The 18616-nt window shown below is 41.8% G+C and overlaps 1 protein-coding gene across 1 annotated transcript; it reads right to left on the bottom strand.

Moving 5' to 3' along the window:
- Positions 1–2247: 2247 nt before the first annotated feature.
- RAB33A (RAB33A, member RAS oncogene family) lies at positions 2248–18234 on the bottom strand. Its single transcript, XM_070758317.1, has 2 exons — positions 17735–18234; positions 2248–2827 (listed from the first exon to the last, which is right to left on the bottom strand). Exons 1-2 carry the CDS (start codon positions 17927–17929, stop codon positions 2375–2377), a joined length of 648 nt encoding a protein of 215 aa, XP_070614418.1. The 5' UTR covers positions 17930–18234; the 3' UTR covers positions 2248–2374.
- Positions 18235–18616: the final 382 nt, after the last annotated feature.

The raw sequence follows: 18616 nt of genomic DNA, 5'->3' as shown, positions 1-18616 counted from the left end.
GTCAACCTTGAGCCAATGAGGATCGAACTCCTGGCAGTGAGCAGAGTCAGATAGCAATACTGCGTTCTAGCCACTGCGCTGCCATGATTCTTTTTGGTTAAATAACTTTACACTTCGTGACCACCATATTCGTTTAACGACTGCCACAAACAAGTCATAAAATCGGATGTGGTGCCATGGTGCCCACTTTACAATTGTCGCAATCATAACTGAAACTGACTGAAACTGTGGGATCAATTGCAATCCAATAAAGGATAATATTTGTAGCTCAGAGTTGACACAAGGGGTCCTTGGTACTCTCTTGAATTCTCCATGGTACTCATTTTTCAAGGTTGACTCAGCCTTCCATCCTGTAAAATGAGGGCCCAGATTGTTGGGGGCAATATGCTGATTCTGTAAACTGCTTAGATTGGTTTCTGGACACAATTCAAAGTATTGGTTATGACCTACAAAGCCCTGCATGGCATGGGACCAGAATATCTCCGAGACCACCTTCTGCCGCATGAGTCCGAGTGACCGGTCAGGTCCCACAGAGTTGGCCTTCTCCAGGTCCTGTCAACTAGACAATGTCGTTTGATGGGGCCTAGGGGAAGAGCCTTCTCTGTGGGGGCCCCGACCCTCTGGAATCAGCTCCTCCTAGAGATTTGCACTGTCCTCATCCTCCTTGCCTTCCGCAAGAATCTGAAGTCTCATTTATGCTGCCAGCCTTGGGGCCACTGAACACTGTCCCGTGATTGACAAATGTAGTGAGTTAATCGACTGAATGGAATGAGAGTCTTTTAATTGGTTTTAATTTTTTTTAGATTATTAACTTAAATTAATTGGATTTAAGATGTTATATTGATCCTTTATATCAGTGAGGGCAAACCTATGGTACGGGTGCCACAGGTGGCACATGGAGCCATATCTGCTGGCACGCGAGCTGTTGCCGTAGCTTAGCTCCAATGTGCATGTGTGTGCCGGACAGCTGATTTTTGGCTCACACAGAGGCTCTGGGAGACTGTTTTTGGCTTCCAGAGAGCCTCCAGGGGGTTAGGCGAGGGCATTTTTACCCTCCCCCAGCTCCAGGGGTTCCTTTGGAGCTCAGGGAGGGTGAAACACGAGCCTACTGGGCCCACTAGAAGTTGGGAAACAGACCGTTTCTGGTCTCCAGAGAGCCTCTGGGGGCTGGGGGAAGCTCTTTTCTTCCACCCCAGGCACTGAATTATGGGTGTGGGTCAGTGATACGCTCCTACGGGAACGGTCAGGAATGCACTTCCGGTAGCAAAATTTGGAGCTCCACCCCAGAGCACCCAATTTGCACCAAAAGATGTTGAAATAAAATGCATAAACCATGGCCACAGTGTGGTAGTAAAAATTTTAGTAGTCCTTCACTGGTGTAGGCACTTGCGCAAGCACAACAGCGCAAAGGCATACTGTCCGCACTTGAGAGAAAAAAGGTTCACCATCACTGCTTTATATGTTCTAATCTAAGCCGTCCCAGGTCCTCGGAAAGGGGCAGCATATAAATCAAATCAAGACATGCCCATGTCACACCAACACTCCGCAGTCTGCATTGGTTGCCGATCAATTTCTGGTCACAATTCAAAGTGTTGGTTATGACCTATTAAGCCCTTCATGGCATCGGACCAGAATATCTCCGGGACCGCCTTCTGCCACATGAATCCCAGCGACCGGTTAGGTCCCACAGAGTGGGCCTTCTCCGGGTCCCGTCAACAAAACAATGTTGTTTGGCGGGACCCAGGAGAAGAGCCTTCTCTGTGGCGGCCCCGACCCTCTGGAACCAGCTCCCCCCAGATATCAGAGTTGCCCCCACCCTCCTTGCCTTTCGCAAGCTTCTTAAAACCCACCTCTGTCGTCAGGCATGGGGGAATTGAAATTTTTCCCTTCCCCCTAGGCTTATAGAATTTATAGATGGTATGCTTGTTTGTATGATTGGTCTCTTAAATTGGGGTTTTTTAGATTATTTTTAATATTAGATTTGTTACATTGTCTTCTTTATTATTGTTAGCCGCCCCGAGTCTTCAGTCTTCAGGGCGGCATACAAATAAAATAAAATAAAATAAAATAAAATAAAGTAAAGTAAAGTACTGTAAAGTAAAATAAATAAAATAAATAAAATAAAAAAATAAAATAAAAATAAAATAAATAAAATAAAATAAATAAATGCTATTGCTATCAAGGACCCCTCAATTACAATAAATGGGTTATAATGGAGGGCAGAAAGAAAGCTACACCCAAACCAAGTGTGAGCCATACAAATGTTTATTAACTGAACATGGAACTCACGGGAAACGAGCGACGTCGATTCTGTTTACTGAGGCACGCCGAACCAATTGCCCGGCCCTCCCGTTTCAACAGTCAAGACTGCCCTTCAGCAAGGACAGGCGTTCCTATTGCCAGAGGCCGACCCCAGCTCAATTTTCTGGCCCTTCCCTTGCCTCTCCATGTCCCGATAGAGCAGAGACTTATGGGCCTTCAGCCGGCAGGCCAGACACATAAAAATAGACTCCACGTTCTGGCTCTCTTTGGGGTCCTTGGCGGAGGTCTCAAACAAAAGCATATTGTGAGCATCGGCAAATTTCAGGGCCATGCTGGACGGGACTTGGATTTGATCCCGCAAGTCACACTTGTTCCCCACGAGCACTTTGGGGACGTGAGCCGGGACGGCGTGACCGTTGCACTCCTCGATCCAGTTTTTCAGGTTGAGGAAGGACGCCATCTTGGTGACGTCGTAGACAAACACCACAGCATGGACGTTGCGGTAGTAATGCTCCACCATGCTTTTCCGGAACCTCTCTTGGCCTGCTGTGTCCCAAACCTGGACCTGGGAAAAAAGAGCACAATAATTGGCAAACCTAGAAACATAGAAAAAGACCTCATGGTCCATCTAGTCTGCCCTTATACTATTTTTGTATTTTATCTTAGGATGGATATATGTTTATCCCAGGCATGTTTAAATTCAGTTACTGTGGATTTACCAACCACGTCTGCTGGAAGTTTGTTCCAAGGATCTACTACTCTTTCAGTAAAATAATATTTTCTCATGTTGCTTTTGATCTTTCCCCCAACTAACCTCAGATTGTGTCCCCTTGTTCTTGTGTTCACTTTCCAATTAAAAACGCTTCGCTCCTGGACCTTATTTAACCCTTAACATATTTAAATGTTTCAATCTTGTCCCCCCTTTTCCTTCTGTTCTCCAGACTATACAGATTGAGTTCATTAAGTCTTTCCTGATACGTTTTATGCTTAAGACCTTCCACCATTCTTGTAGCCCGTCTTTGGACCCGTTCAATTTTGTCAATATCTTTTTGTAGGTGAGGTCTCCAGAACTGAACACAGTATTCCAAACGTGGACTCACCAGCACTCTATACAGCAGGATCATAATCTCACTCTTCCTGCTTGTTATACCTCTAGCTATGCAGCCAAGCATCCTACTTGCTTTCCCTACTGCCTGACTGCACTGTTCACCCATTTTGAGACTGTCTGAAATCACTACCCCTAAATCCTTTTCTTCTGAAGTATTTGCTAACACAGAACTGCCAATACAATACTCAGATTGAGGATTCCTTTTCCCCAAGTGTATTATTTTACATTTGGAAACATTAAACTGCAGTTTCCATTGCTTTGACCATTTATCTAGTAAAGCTAAATCATTTACCATATTACAGATGCCTCCAGGAATATCAACCCTATTGCACACTTTAGAGTCATCGGCAAATAGGCAAACCTTCCCTACCAAACCTTCCCCTATGTCACTCACAAACATATTAAAAATAATAGGACCCAGAACAGACCCTTGTGGCACACCACTTGTAACCTGTCCCTGCACCTAGAGATACGGTGTTCCTGCCTCTTCCGGTTTTATAAGCCATAGGCACGCAAGATAAGAGGATGTTTATGCATATGTTTTGGGAATGCCCGGTAGTGCAGAACTTTTGGAAAGAAGTGCAAGAGAACGCTAATAGGATGTTAAATATACGATGGACCATTACAAAGGAAATGGCAGTATTAGTCAAAAGGAACGAGATGGGAAAATTTAGAGAAATAAAAGAAGCAGCGATAGAAAGCGCTCAGGCGGTAATAGTCCTAAGCTGGAAGGATGAGACAAAATGGACAATGCCAAATTGGTATCAGTGCATAAGAACATAAGAAGAGCCATGCTGAATCGGGCCAAAGCCCATCGAGTCCAGCATTCTGTGTCACACAGTGGCCCACCTATTGTCCATGGGGATCTTGAGCAGAAAGAGAAGGCAAAATCCTCCCTTTCCCCTGACCCCCAACAAATCTGTACTTGTATTTGTATTTGTATTTATTAGATTTGTATGCCGCCCCTCTCCGAAGACTCGGGGCAGCTAACAACAATAAAAAAGACAATGTAAACAAATCTAATATTAAAAATAATCTAAAAAACCCCCAATTTAAAGAACCAATCATACATACAAGCATACCATGTATAAATTCTATAAGCCTAGGGGGAAGGGAAAATTTCAATTCCCCCATGCCTGACAACAGAGGTGGGTTTTAAGGAGCTTGCGAAAGGCAAGGAGGATTTGCAACACACAGTGGCCCATGGGGATCTTGAGCAGAAAGAGAAGGCAAGACCCTCCCTTTCCCCTGACCCCCAACAAATGGTACTCAAGGGAATCCTGCCTGCCTCAATCAACATAGAGGCGGCACAGGGACATCTGTTTCAATAGCCACCGATACACTCCCTAAAGCTCACAGGTAAGAAATCGAGGACAAATCAAGGGAAATATTTCTTCACTCAGAGGGTCGCTGGTTTGTGGAATTCACTTCCAGAAGAGGTCGTGACAGCTGTCAGCCTGGAAAGCTTCAAGGCAGGATTAGACAGATTCATGGATGCCAAGTGTATCGGTGATTATTGAAACAGATGTCCAAGTGGCGTCTCTATGTTGGTTGAGGCAGGCAGGCTTCCCTTGAGTACCATTTGTTGGGGGTCAAGAGAAAGGGAAGGTTTTGTCTCCTCTTTTTGCTCAAGATCTGCATGGAACAGATCATATGCTGCAACATCCTGCCTGTCAACAACTACTTCAGCTTCAACCGCAACAACACAAAAGCACGCAACAGGTTCAAACTTAATATCAACCGCTCCAAACTTGACTGTAAAAAATATGACTTTAGCAATCGAGTTGTTGAAGCGTGGAACCCATTACCAGACTCCGTGGTGTCAACCCCCAACATTTTTCCCTTAGACTTTCCACGGTTGACTTCTCCAGATTCCTTAGAGGTCAGTAAGGGGCGAGCATAAGTGCACCAGTGTGCCTTTCGTCCCCTGTCCAATTGTCTCTCCTATATTTTATATATCTTTTCTCCCACCCATATATCCTTCCTCTACTCTTCATTGATGTATTCTATTCTCATATCTCTTCTTCTGTCCCTTCCTGATATTTACTACTACATGTTTTTATTCTCCTTAACTTTCAATTTGTATTGGACAAAATAAATAGATAAATAAATAGATAAATAAATAAATAAATAAATAAACAAACAAACAAACAAACAAACAATAGGTGGGCCACTGTGTGTTGTAAGTCGAGGAATATCTATCTACTGGTTTCCTTCTTTCAAGGATAATGCAAAATGTTTTTCCTCCTTCATTTTATTCGCCAAACAACCCTGTTTTGGCTGAGAGATTCACCCTCACTTCAGGACCTCCACGTCAGATTTGCACGTGGTGATTTGCACATTCCGGAGACGGCATTGATCCCATCTTCCTAACTCAGCACAGCATTTATTTTATTTATTTATTTATTTATTTATTTTGTCCAATACACAATGAGGGTTTTAGTGGGTATATATCTATACAGTGATCCCCCGAGTTTCGCGATCCCGATCATTGCGAAATGATATATCGTGATTTTTCCACCCGATGACGTCACTCCCTTCCTTTCTCATCTTTCTTTCTCTCTCTCTTTCTCTATCTTGCTTCTTCCTCTCTCACACTCTCTTCCTCCCTCTCTCATCTCTTTCTTTCCTTCTCTCTCTTTCTCTATCTCTCCCCCTCTTGCTCTCGAGCGGCAAGCGAGCAGCCGGGCGGGCGGGCGAATGGGCAAGCGGCAAGCGAGCAGCCGGGCGGGCGGGCGAACGGGCAAGCAAGCAGCCGGGCGGGCGGGTGACGAGCAAGCGGCAAGCGAGCAGCCGGGCGGGTGGGCGAACGGGCAAGCGGCAAGCGAGCAGCCGGGCGGGTGGGCGAACGGGCAAGCGGCAAGCGAGCAGCCGGGCGGGTGGGCGAACGGGCAAGCGGCAAGCGAGCGGCCGGGCGAGCGGGTGACGGGCAAGCGGCAAGCGATCTTGGGGTTTCCCCTTTGCCTGGGCGGCGGGAAGACCCAGGGAAGGTTCCTTCGGCCGTCCAACAGCTGATCTGCTCCGCAGCGCGGCAGCAGCGAGGAGCCGAAGATGGGGTTTCCCCGTTGCCTGGGCAACGGGGAAACCCCATCTTCGGCTCCTCGCTGCTGCCGCGCTGCGGAGCAGATCAGCTGTTGGGCGGCTGGGTCTTCCCCGGGTCTTCCCCGCCGCCCACACGCAAACTCCACCATCTGCGCATGTGCGGCCATGGAAAAAGGGGCGCGCATGCGCAGATGGTGTTTTTACTTCCGCACCACTACATCCCGAAATATCGATTATCGCGAGGGGTCTTGGAACGGAACCCTCGCGATAATCGGGGGATCACTGTATACACATAGTAAAATACATGATGAAGGTTATAGAGGAGATACCCATAGTAAAATATATCTAAGAAATAATAGAAAAGAAGGTATAGTAATAGAACATATCAATGCAAGAATAGAAGAAGAGATATAGGAATAGAAGAAAGGTCTAGGAGATATAGGAGAGCAATAGAACAGGGGACGGAAGGCACTCTAGTGCACTTGTACTCGCCCTTTACTGACCTCTTAGGAATCTGGATAGGTCAACCGTAGATAATCTAAGGGTAAAGTGTTGGGGGTTTGGGGATGACACTATGGAGTCCGGTAATGAGTGCCACACTTCGACAACTCGGTTACTGAAGTCATATTTTTTACAGTCAAGTTTGGAGCGGTTAATATTAAATTTAAATCTGTTGTGTGTTCTTGTGTTGTTGTGGTTGAAGCTGAAGTAGTCGCCAACAGGCAGGACGTTGCAGCATATGATCTTGTGGGCAATACTTAGATCTTGTTTAAGGCGTCTTAGTTCTAAACTTTCTAGGCCCAGGATTGAAAGTCTAGTCTCATAAGGTATTCTATTTTGGGTGGAGGAGTGAAGGGCTCTTCTGGTGAAGTATCTTTGGACATTTTTAAGGGTGTTAATGTCTGAGATGTGATATGGGTTCCAAACAGATGAGCTGTATTCGAGGATGGGTCTGGCAAAAGTTTTGTAAGCTCTGGTAAGTAGTGTGAGATTGCCAGAGCAGAAGCTACGTAGGATTAGGTTTACAACTCTTGAAGCCTTCTTGGCTATTTTGTTGCAGTGGGCTTTGGCACTTAAATCTTTTGTTATTAGTATACCAAGGTCTTTGATGGACCCCCATCTCTAGCTCAGCAAACAAAGCCTGCCACTCCCGTCATCTCCTTCCCATCCCCAGCCAGGGCTCTTTTGCACAAGGTGGCCTTTGTATTCTGGTCTCCAGAAGCTCCTTGAGAGGCTATAAAGCTATCTTTTGTCCCCAGAGGGTGTGTGAGATTGCATTGACACACAGAGCAAAACAAGGTGATAAAATAGTTTAGACCAGCGAGAGAATCTCAGGTGAGAAGCCTCTTTGGATCATCAAACAAAGGAACAGTAAACATCTTGGAAAGACACAGGAGTTCATCATCAGAGATAAAATAGTCCGCCTTTTGCATTTTTCTTCTTCTTATATTTTTCTTAGTTTGCATTAATTGTTTCTCTTTGCATTTTTGAGCTGTAATAAAGTTGTTCTTTAAGGAAAAAAAAGGCAAAAGAATACTGGAATAAAGTAGAGAAATGGATAAATGAAATAACAAAGGAGAAGATTAAAAAATCTCCTGAATTTTTCTTATTGGGTATTTCAAATATTAAGTATAAAAAAGAAATTTATTATTTAATAATACATATATTGGTTGCTGCAAGAATTACATTTGCGCAGAAATGGAAAGATAAGGAAATACCAAAGGACACAGAAGTTTATAAAAAAGTTATGGAATGTGCAGAATTAGGTATGATGACAAAACGCTTGAATAATCAAGTAGAAACAGAATATTATAAAATAGGGAATAAATTGTATGAATGGTGGGATTTTAAAAATAATATTACAAGTTAAACTAACAAGAATTTATAACTTTTTGAATTTATAGTTTTGAAATTTTAGAAGTTAGAATTTAATAGTTTAAAAAAGGTTTACAGTAGAATAAATTTAGACATGCTATTTGCTATATTATATGTTTTTGAATAAGTATTTTACAGACAAAGTAATTAACATATATAGTCAAATTTAATAAATATCTAATATAAATGTATATTATTTTTCTATTGATCTGACTATAGTTATGTTTTTATTTTTTGTAGTAGTTAGACTTCTAAGATAAGCGGAGCAATGGCAACTCCTTGAGTGTTCAATGTTGTGTGTCTTTGTCCTTTTAAAAAAATTCAATAAAAATATTTCAAAAAAAGAAAAAAAAGGACTCAAACTTATGCCTGCTCCTTAAAGTCTATTCTCATCTCCTGAAGTTCCTTTGATCCTTTCTTTATTTAAAAGGCATTTTATTTTTATTTATTATTTATTTTATGTTGTCAAACAAGTATAGTATTATAGTATGTATTAACATAACATAACATTAAGTACAACATAACAATAGAAAGGATAATAAGACAGTAGGACAGGGACAGTAGGCACAAAGGTGCACTTATGCACGCCCCTTACACATCTCTTAGAAAAGGGTGAGAGTTCGATTGTAGATAATGTAAGGTTGAAGATTTTGGGGTTGGGGGAAGCAATAACTGAGTCAGGTAATGAATTCCAGGCATTGACCACTCTATTGCTGAAATCGTGCCGTCATTGAATTTCTCACTGCGGAGATAAGAAACTGTTGGGAACATTCACAAACATTTGTGTGCAGTTTTTGAAAAATCTGCATTCGACAGAAATACGGTTAGTCGCTGGGCACAGAGAGTGAGGCCATTACAGTGCAGAAATGGAAACGGGGGAAAATGTACTTAAGAGTTGTGGTTTTGATGATTGGGAAAAAAAGATAATAGAAAAAGTTAGCTTTTTGTAATCAACTAGATAATTTTGAGATAACAATGTCGTTTGGCGGGCCCCAGGGGAAGAGCCTTCTCTGTGGCGGCCCCGGCCCTCTGGAATCAACTCTCCCCGGAGATTAGAACTGCCCCCACCCTCCTTGTCTTTCGTAAACTACTCAAGACCCACCTATACTGCCAGGCATGGGAGAGTTGAGACACCTTTCCCCCAGGCTCTTTATATTTTATATTTGGTATGTATGTGTTGTTTTGGTTTTTAAATATGATAGGGTTTTATACGGTATGCTTCTTTTTTAATATTAGATTTGTTTCGCTATAATATTGTTTTTTATTATTGTTGTGAGCCGCCCCGAATCTTCGGAGAGGGACGGCATACAAATCTAATAAATTATTATTATTATTATTATTATTATTATTATTATTATTATTATTATTTGCTGCAAAGAAAATCAGATGCTCCAATTTCTTTTTACGTATTCTTTCTGCAGTTTTTTTAAATTCTCTTTCTTTGTTCTCCTTATTTGTATAGGTTCCTGTTCGTTTAATGTTCTCTATTTTTAAAAAAATAACTTTTTTTTTTTAAAAGGAGGAACTAAAGATTATTGTTACTTCTGAAACAGTGGAAGAATACAGCACCTGTGTATCTTCCAGAACTCAGGGCAATTCAAAAAACCTCCGAATCCTTCTGCAGTTATTCAAATCAAGTATCTTTCTAACTTTTCTAGACTCCTGTTTATCCATCTGCCGTTATTAGTGCTGGAATTCTGACTGGCTTCCCAAGATATAATGAAAGGGGTTACGGTTCACAGATGACCTGCCTAATGTGGAAAGTGAAAGAAAAAAGCTTTTCCTGGGCATCTCCATCCTGTTTTCTTCCACTGAGGAATAACAGAAGGTTGCACAGCAGTACCTGTGTTAAAACAGATGGGTTTGCAATCTTGGCGTCCTCACATCTCCTTTCCTTTTTGCCAATATCCCCCGCTCACATTTTTAAAAAAATCAGATTTTGGACAATGGGATAAATAAAGCCTTAATCATGAGTGCATTCAAACATTACCAAACCTGTTCATCCATGCATCATCCTCATCTGATCGGGCAAAACAGCAATCTAAGGGGCGAGTACAAGTGCACTAGAGTGCCTTCCGTCCCCTGTCCTATCTATCTATCTATCTATCTATCTATCTATCTATCTATCTATCTATCTATCTATCTATCTATCTACCTACCTACCTACCTATCTACCTATCTATCTATCTATTTATTAGATTTGTATGCCGCCCCTTTCCGTGGACTCGGGGCGGCTCACAACACAATAAAACAATTCATAACAAATCTAATAATATACAATTTAAAATTTAAAATAGTTAAAAAAACCCATTTTTAAGCAGACATACCTAAAAACATACCATACATAAATTATATAGGCCCGGGGGAGATATCTCAATTCCCCCATGCCTGACGACAAAGGTGGGTTTTGAGGAGTTTACGAAAGGCAAGGAGGGTAGGGGCAGTTCTAATCGCTGGGGGGAGCTGGTTCCAGAGAGTCGGGGCAGCCACAGAGAAGGCTCTTCCCCCGAGGCCCGCCAACCGACATTGTTTAGTTGACAGGATCCGGAGAAGGCCGACTCTGTGGGACCTAATCGGTCGCTGGGATTCGTGCAGCAGAAGGCGATCTCGTAGATATTCTGGTCCGATGCCATGAAGTGCTTTATAGGTCATAACCAACACTTTGAATTGTGCCCGGAAGTTGATCGGCAACCAATGCAGACTGCGGAGTGTTGGTGTGACATGGGCATATTTGGGAAAGCCCATGATTGCTCTTGCAGCTACATTCTGCACCATCTGAAGTTTCCGAACACTTTTCAAAGGTAGCCCCATGTAGAGAGCGTTACAGTAGTCGAGCCTCGAGGTGATGAGGGCGTGAGTGACTGTGAGCAGTGAACTATTGCTCTCCTATATCTCCTATACCTTTCTTCTATTCCTATATCTCTTCTTCTATTCTTTCATTGACATGTTCTATTACTATATCTTCTCTTCTATTCTTTCTTAGATATATTTTACTATGAGTATCTCCTTTATAACCTTCATCATGCATTTTACTATGTGTATATAGATATATACCCACTAAAACCCTCATTGTGTATTGGACAAAATAAAATAAATAAATAAATAATAAATAAAAATGTTGAATGAAGCATAGACAACATTGATTCCTCTCAAAGGGAACTTTGGACATCCGTGCTCAGCTCGCAAAGCATTGAGCAACAAATTGATGTAAATGCAAAGTGTGATCCAGACAGTCACTTCGATTTTTCCCTTTTTTAATATACCATATTTTTTGGAGTATAAGACGCACCTTAGTTTTTGGGGAGGAAAATAGGGAAAAGAATCTGCTTACTAGATATTCATCTGGCTAGCGTCCTTAGTCTGCTCAGCTTCAGCACATTATTTTATTCCCTGCTTAAGGCTTAAAAAAAATTATTTAGAGAGAGTAACAATGAAAGAGTTTGCAAACCAGTAAGAGCTGGGAAAATCATTAGCACCTGTCTGGGGCTGGAAAAAAAAACATTTGGAGCAAGTAGAGCAATAAAAAAACCTGCAAAGACTTAGGGCTTGGAAAACATTCTTTGCAAAGAGTAACAATGAAATGGCTTGCAAGGTAAAACCTGGGAAGATGGTTAGCAGCTAGTTAGGGCTGGAAAGAAACATTCAGAGCAAGTAGAGCAATGAAAAAAACCTGCAAAGACTTAGGGCTTGGAAAACATTCTTTGCAAAGAGTAACAATGAAAGAACCTGCAATGTAAGAGCTGGGTAGATCCTTAGCACCTAGTTAGGGCTGGGGGGAAAAGCTTCAAAAAAAGCTACATTCAGAGAATAAGACACACCTGATTTTCAGATTCTGTTAGGGAGGAAAAAGGTCTTATACTCTGGAAAATACAGTATTCATAAACATATTTTAATGTCATTCTTGTAGCCATTATCTATCCACTGCAGGATTAAGGCCTTTTCCACATGTTCGCTTCTATGATCAGGGCTATGATGAGGGGAAGGGGTTTGTGTGGGTAAATGAAATTGTGGGCAATGCTGTCGGACAGGTATATGTCCAGAAAGGTCATCCAAGGCGAACAAGCCATGATCGATACCCCAGACTAATACGGATCACATCTGCCAACTCACATTGCACCAGCATGGTAGATTATAGTCTAATTCCTTCAACATGTAAATACAACCTCAAAAACTTTAATATACATTGTAGTATAAAACAAAGCTGGTTAGGTGTCGCGGTTAAGGAATCAGGCTCGAAGCTGGGAAACAGAGTTCTAATCCCACTTTAAGGCACAAAACCAGCTGGGTCATCTTCGGCCAGTCACTTTCTCTTAGACCTGAGGTCAGCAACCTTAAACTCTCAAAGAACTATTTAGACCTATTTCCTACAGAAAATAAAACATTGGGAGCCACAAAACCCTTCCCGTGCACAACTATTTCCTGAACAGCCACAGAACGAGCATATGTAGTTGAATTAAATGTTCTGTTTTCTTCTGAAGCTTTTATTTCCTTGGCTTTACCCATGGTTGGCCTGCCCGGGGTCGAAAAGCTGAATAAATTGTGTGCCAGTGGGTATCACACATTGGCGGTTGTGACACATATTTTGAGCGACAGGGAGCCACAGCAGAGGGATGAAAGAGCCACACGTGACTCCAAAGCCGTGGGTTGCTGACCCCTGTCTCAGACCTAAGAAGGAAGCAATGGCAAACTATTTTATAAAAATCCTTGGCAAGAAAACTGGATGGATCAATCCAGACAATTGGTCATGATGGATGACAAAGAAAAAAGGAAGGAAGGAAGGAAGGAAGGAAGGAAGGAAGGAAGGAAGGAAGGAAGTAGATAGACAGACAGACAGACAGACAGACAGATAGACAGACAGACAGACAGACAGACTCCAAAGCTGTGGGTTGCTGATCCCTGTCTTAGACCTAAGAAGGAAACAATGGCAATCTATTTTCTAAAAATCCTTGGCAAGAAAATTGGATGGCTCAATTCAGACAATTGGTCATGATGGATGACAAAGAAAGAAAGAAAGAAAGAAAGAAAGAAAGAAAGAAAGAAAGAAAGAAAGAAAGAAAGAAAGAAAGAAGATAGATAGATAGATAGATAGATAGATAGATAGATAGATAGATAGATAAAGAAGCGATAGACATCACGATCTCCAGAACATTAAAAAAATTATTTAAAACTACTAAAAAAACAACAAGGCTTTTGTCAGCCCCTGCTGACTTCGCCAGAGTATAAAATCCCCATTGAAGAGATGCTTGCTTTTATGTAATGCACTCTTCTGATGAAGTCAACAGAGGCTCACGAAAGCTTAGTAGTTTTTAGTAGTTTTACATAAATGTTTTAAATGTTCCGGAGATAGGAATAGAAATAGAATAGAAATATTTTAAGTGTGTGATTGGACACACAAGGAACTGGCACACAAAGAATTTGTCTTTGGTGCATATGGTATGCGTGTGTGTATGTCTGTTAGTTTATGGGGTCTTTTAAATCTTTAAACATTTTAAAAACTGTTGGATTATTTATGATTTGTTGTTACATGTTGTGAGCCGCCCCGAGTCTTCGGAGAGGGGCGGCATACAAATTGAATAAATAATAATAATAATAATAATAATAATAATAATAATAATAATAATATGCTCTCAGTGTACATAAAAGAAAAATATACATTTGTCAAGAATCATGTGGTACAACACTTAATGATTGTCATAGGGGTCAAATAAGCAATGAAGAAACAAACAATATTAATAAAAATCTTAGGGATACAAGCAACAAGTTACAGTTATACAGTCATAAGTGGGAGGAAATGGGTGATAGGAATGATGAGAAAAAAATTAGCAGTAATAGTAGTGCAGACTTAGTAAATAGTTTGACAGTGTTGAAGAAATTATTTGTTTAGCAGAGTGATGGCGTTCGGGAAAAAACTGTTCTTGTGTCTAGTTGTCTTGATATGCAGTGCTCTGTAGCAACTTTTTGAAGATAGTGATGTCTATCACACACAGACACACACACACATATATACTGTATATATATACATATACAAACATATACATACATGCAAATACAATGTTTATATACATATATATATATATGTATGTATGTGTATATGTAAATGCATATATATATATATATATATATATATGTATATAGGTGTATGTATATACACATTATATACAAATATATAATGCACAGTATATGTATACACAAAACACATACACAGATTTATTGAGTTTTCTCAGGGGAAAATGGCAATTTGGATCCCTTAGCAACTGGGGGTGGGGTTCAGCGATTCCAAAAATACTAAACTGAGGAAGCCATTGTTAACAGGACCAAACCAGAAAAATCAAATCTGAATATGCTAATTAGTCACACCATTCAGTAGATCAGTGTTTCCCAACCTTGGCAACTTGAAGATATCTGGACTTCAACTCCCAGAATTCCCCAGCCAGCATATCTTCAAGTTGCCAAGGTTGGGAAACACTGCATTAGATGACTTTGGGCCAATAGTTTTCACATTCCCCCTTCCCACTTGACAGGGCTGTGGGGTGGAAATAGGGGAGGGCAAAGAGAAGAAATGATTTAAATGAAAAACAAACCAGGATCAAGCATTGCCCTAACCCTGCATTGCATTAGAAGGATTCATTAAGGTTTACTGAAAAATGGGCTGTTTTATGCAAGATAAACCTGATTCTGAAAACCGGTGTGAATAATGCTTTAGGTTGTTAGTCTAAATTCAACCCCAATTCACTCAACAGGTAAAACTTCGGGCTAGTCGCTTTCCAGGTTGACCTACCTCGCAAGATTGGATGGGTGTGGGAAACGGGAGTATTCCTGAAACAAGGCATCTAAATCTAAGCTAGGTACAAACATATACCCTGATAAACTCAGAAACTATGTTTACAGATAAACCTGGTTCTGAAAACCGGTGTGAATAATGTTGCTAATCTAAATTCAACCCCAATTCACTGAACAGGTAATACTTCGGGCTAGTTGCTTTCCAGGTTGACCTACCTCGCAAGGTTGGGTGGATGTGGGAAACGGGAGTATTCCCAAAACAAGGCGTCTAAATCTAAGCTAGGTACAAATACATGCACCGATAAACTCAGAAACTATGTTTACAGATAGAGCGGCCAGGTTCACACAGCAGGTAGCTCAAAACTCAGCCAGGCCACTACCAAACCGTCCCCTTGATTGACTCTTTCTGGAGACTCTCCAGCCAATTAGAGAATGAGATCACCAAGAGCTGTGTTTTACATTCCCTGAAGATTAATCAGGGTTACTGCTAGAAAAGAACAGAGCTGGAAGGGACCTTGGAGGTCTTCTAGTCCAACCCCCTGCTGGAGCAGAAGGATAAATGGCTGTTTAGTCTCTTCTTAAAACCGTCCTGTGATGGAACGGTCCCAATTTCTGGAGGGAAGATGTTCCCCTGGTTAATTGTCCTCACTGTTAGGAAGTTTCTCCTCAATTCCAGGTTGCTTTCCTCCTTGCTTAGTTTCCATCCATTGTTTCTTTGTCCTGCCTTCTGGGGCTTTGGAGAATAATTTGACCCCAATAATCCCTCTTCTTTGGGGCAGCCCTTCCAATCCTGAAATACTTCTATCATATCACTGCTATTTAAGCTGCATTCAGTTTTGGTCCTTAGGATGTAAAAAGCCGCCCCGAGTTTTCGGAGAGGGGCGGCATACAAATCCAAATAATAAATAAATAAATAAATAAATAAAAAGGGTGTTGAGACTCTAGAAAGAGTGCAGAGAAGAGTAACAAAAATGTTGAGGGGACCGGAGGCTAAAACATAGGAAAAACGGTTGCAGGAACTGGACATGACTAGTTTAATGAAAAGAAGGACCAGGGGAGACAGGATAGCAGTGTTCCAATATCTCAGGGGTTGCCACAAAGAAGAGGGAATCTATTCTCCAAAGCACCTGAGGGTAGAACAAGAAGCAATGGGTAGAAGCTGAACAAGGAGAGAAGCAATTTAGAATTAAAGAGACAGTTAGAACAATTAATCAGTGGAACAATTTGCCTCCAGAAGTTGTTGGAAGTTTTAAAGAAGATGTCAGATAACCATTTGTCTGAAGTAATATAGGGTTTCCTGCCTAAGCAGGAGGTTGGACTCCAAGGTCTCTTCCAACATCATCATCATCATCATCATCATCATTATTATTATTATTATTATTATTTCGATTACTAGGCCGCCCTTCTCCAATGACTTACAACATAGAAATAAATACAAAGACATAGCATGTTAGAAATTAAAGTTAAAACTAGACCAATTCAAAATCTAAAATCCATTAGACATACTAAAATCCAAATTTAAACAACCATAAAAAACCCCATCTTAAAAACCATTCAGTCACATTCATCCATATCTCAGTCATAAGATAACATGGGCTATGTTCAACAGCCCCAAGTTTGCCGGCAAAGATGTGTCTTCAGTAACTTCCGAAAGGCCAGGAAGGTGGGAGCAGTGCAGTATTAATATTAATATTAGTATTAATTTTAGTATTTAGTATTAGCATTAATGTTAGTATTTAGCATTAGTACTAGTATTAATTTTAGTGTTTAGTATTTAGTATTAATATTAGTATTTAATATTTAACATTAACTAGTATTAATTTTAGTATTTAGTATTAGTACTAGCATTAATATTATTTACCATTTAGTATTAGTACTAGTATTAATTTTAGTATTTAGTATTAGTATTAATATTAGTATTGAGCATAGTACTAGTATTAATTTTAGTGTTTAGTATTAATATTAGTATTGGATATTTAGTATTAGTACTAGTATTATTTTTAGTATTTAGTATTAGTACTAGCATTAATATTAGTATTTAGTATTAGTAGTACCAATGTTAGTATTTAGTATTAGTATTAATATTAGTGTTTAGCATTAGAACTAGTATTAATTTTAGTATTTAGTAGTATTTTAGTATTTAGTATTTAGTATTAATATTAGTATTTAGCATTAGTACTAGTATTAATTTTAATATTTAGTATTAATATTAGTATTTAATATTTAGTATTAGTATTTAATATTTGGTATTACTACTATTAATTTTCCTATTTAGCATTAGTAGTAGCATTAATATTAGTATTTAGTATTTAGCATTTAGTATTAGTAGTAGCATTAATATTAGTATTTGCATTCACACGACCCTCTCTAACCCAAACCCTGTGTGTGTGGCTTTTTGGCTATATGCACCCCGGGTTTATGGACCATCCAGAAATGATGTCACTGGAAGGCTTCAGTAGAATGGATGAAAGGAGGAGGAGCGGCTTCCCAGCCTCAAGCCCTCCCCGACGGATTCGGAGCAGCGGCAGGGCTTACCGAAGGGGGTGGGGGGGGTGGGAAGAAGGGAGGAAGGGTCTCCCCCCCCCAAACACCGGGTACCGGGCATCCCCCCCCCCCGGGAAAAGATGCTCGCGCGGGCCCGCTGTTCCCTCCTCCCGCCTCACCCACCTTGATGTGCTCCCCGGCGATCTCCACCGCCTTCTCCCTGAAATCCACGCCGATGGTGGCCTCGGTGCTGGCGGGGAAGGTGCCGCCGCAGAAGCGGACCGTCAGGCAGGTCTTGCCCACGTTGGAGTCGCCGATGACGATGATCTTGAAGATGCGCGCCTGCACCGACTGCTCCAGCGAGGCTTCCAGCTCCATGCCGGCGGCGGGCGAGGAAGAGGAGGCGGCAGCGGGGCGAAGGGGGGCGAGGGGGACCCTCACCGGGCTCAACGGCGCCGCTGCTGCTGCCCCGGCAGAGCCAGCCCGACGGACCAAGGGCGGCCGAGCCCGTGCAACCTCGCCTCACCGGCCGGGAGCCGCCCCTGGCGCCGCTCGGCCATTGGCTGCCGGGCTCCAGCCGGCTTCCCAGCACCCAGCCCGGCTAAGGCGGAGCTACAGCCCGCGCGCTCGGCCTGGAGGGCGGTGGCCCCCTCCGACGGGTCTCTCAGCCCCAGGTTCGCTGGGCTCGGCAATCGGGCTCGGCTCGTTAAGACGGAATGGAAGGCAGGTGGGGCGTTGCGCAAGCCCGGTTGGATTGTCTCCCTGGCCTTAAAGGGGCGGTGGGCTGGGCTGGGCTGAACCCACCCAGAACGGTGTGGCTTTAAATCAGTATTTCCCAACCTTGGCAACTTGAAGATATCTGGACTTCAACTCCCAGAATTCCATTAAGTTTACATTAAGTTTGTATCTGTTGCCTGCTCATGTGTTGTTGTGGTTGAATCTGAGGTATTACCAATTCATCATTATCAATTCATCCTTCTAATGCAGTGTTTCCCAACCTTGGCAACTTGAAGATATCTGGACTTCAACTCCCAGAATTCCCCAGCCATCATTCGCGGGCTGGGG

This window comes from Erythrolamprus reginae, chromosome 8 (assembly GCF_031021105.1).
Source record: "Erythrolamprus reginae isolate rEryReg1 chromosome 8, rEryReg1.hap1, whole genome shotgun sequence".
Taxonomy (NCBI): domain Eukaryota; kingdom Metazoa; phylum Chordata; class Lepidosauria; order Squamata; family Dipsadidae; genus Erythrolamprus; species Erythrolamprus reginae.
This window is presented reverse-complemented; position numbering and strand designations above follow the sequence as displayed.

Coding starts and splice junctions, on each gene's coding strand:
- RAB33A (XM_070758317.1), bottom strand. CDS start 17,929: ATGGAGCTGGAAGCCTCGCTGGAGCAGTCGGTGCAGGCGCGCATCTTC. Junction 2,828..17,734: donor TCGCCGGGGAGCACATCAAG/GTGGGTGAGGCG, acceptor CTTTTTTCCCAG/GTCCAGGTTTGGGACACAGC.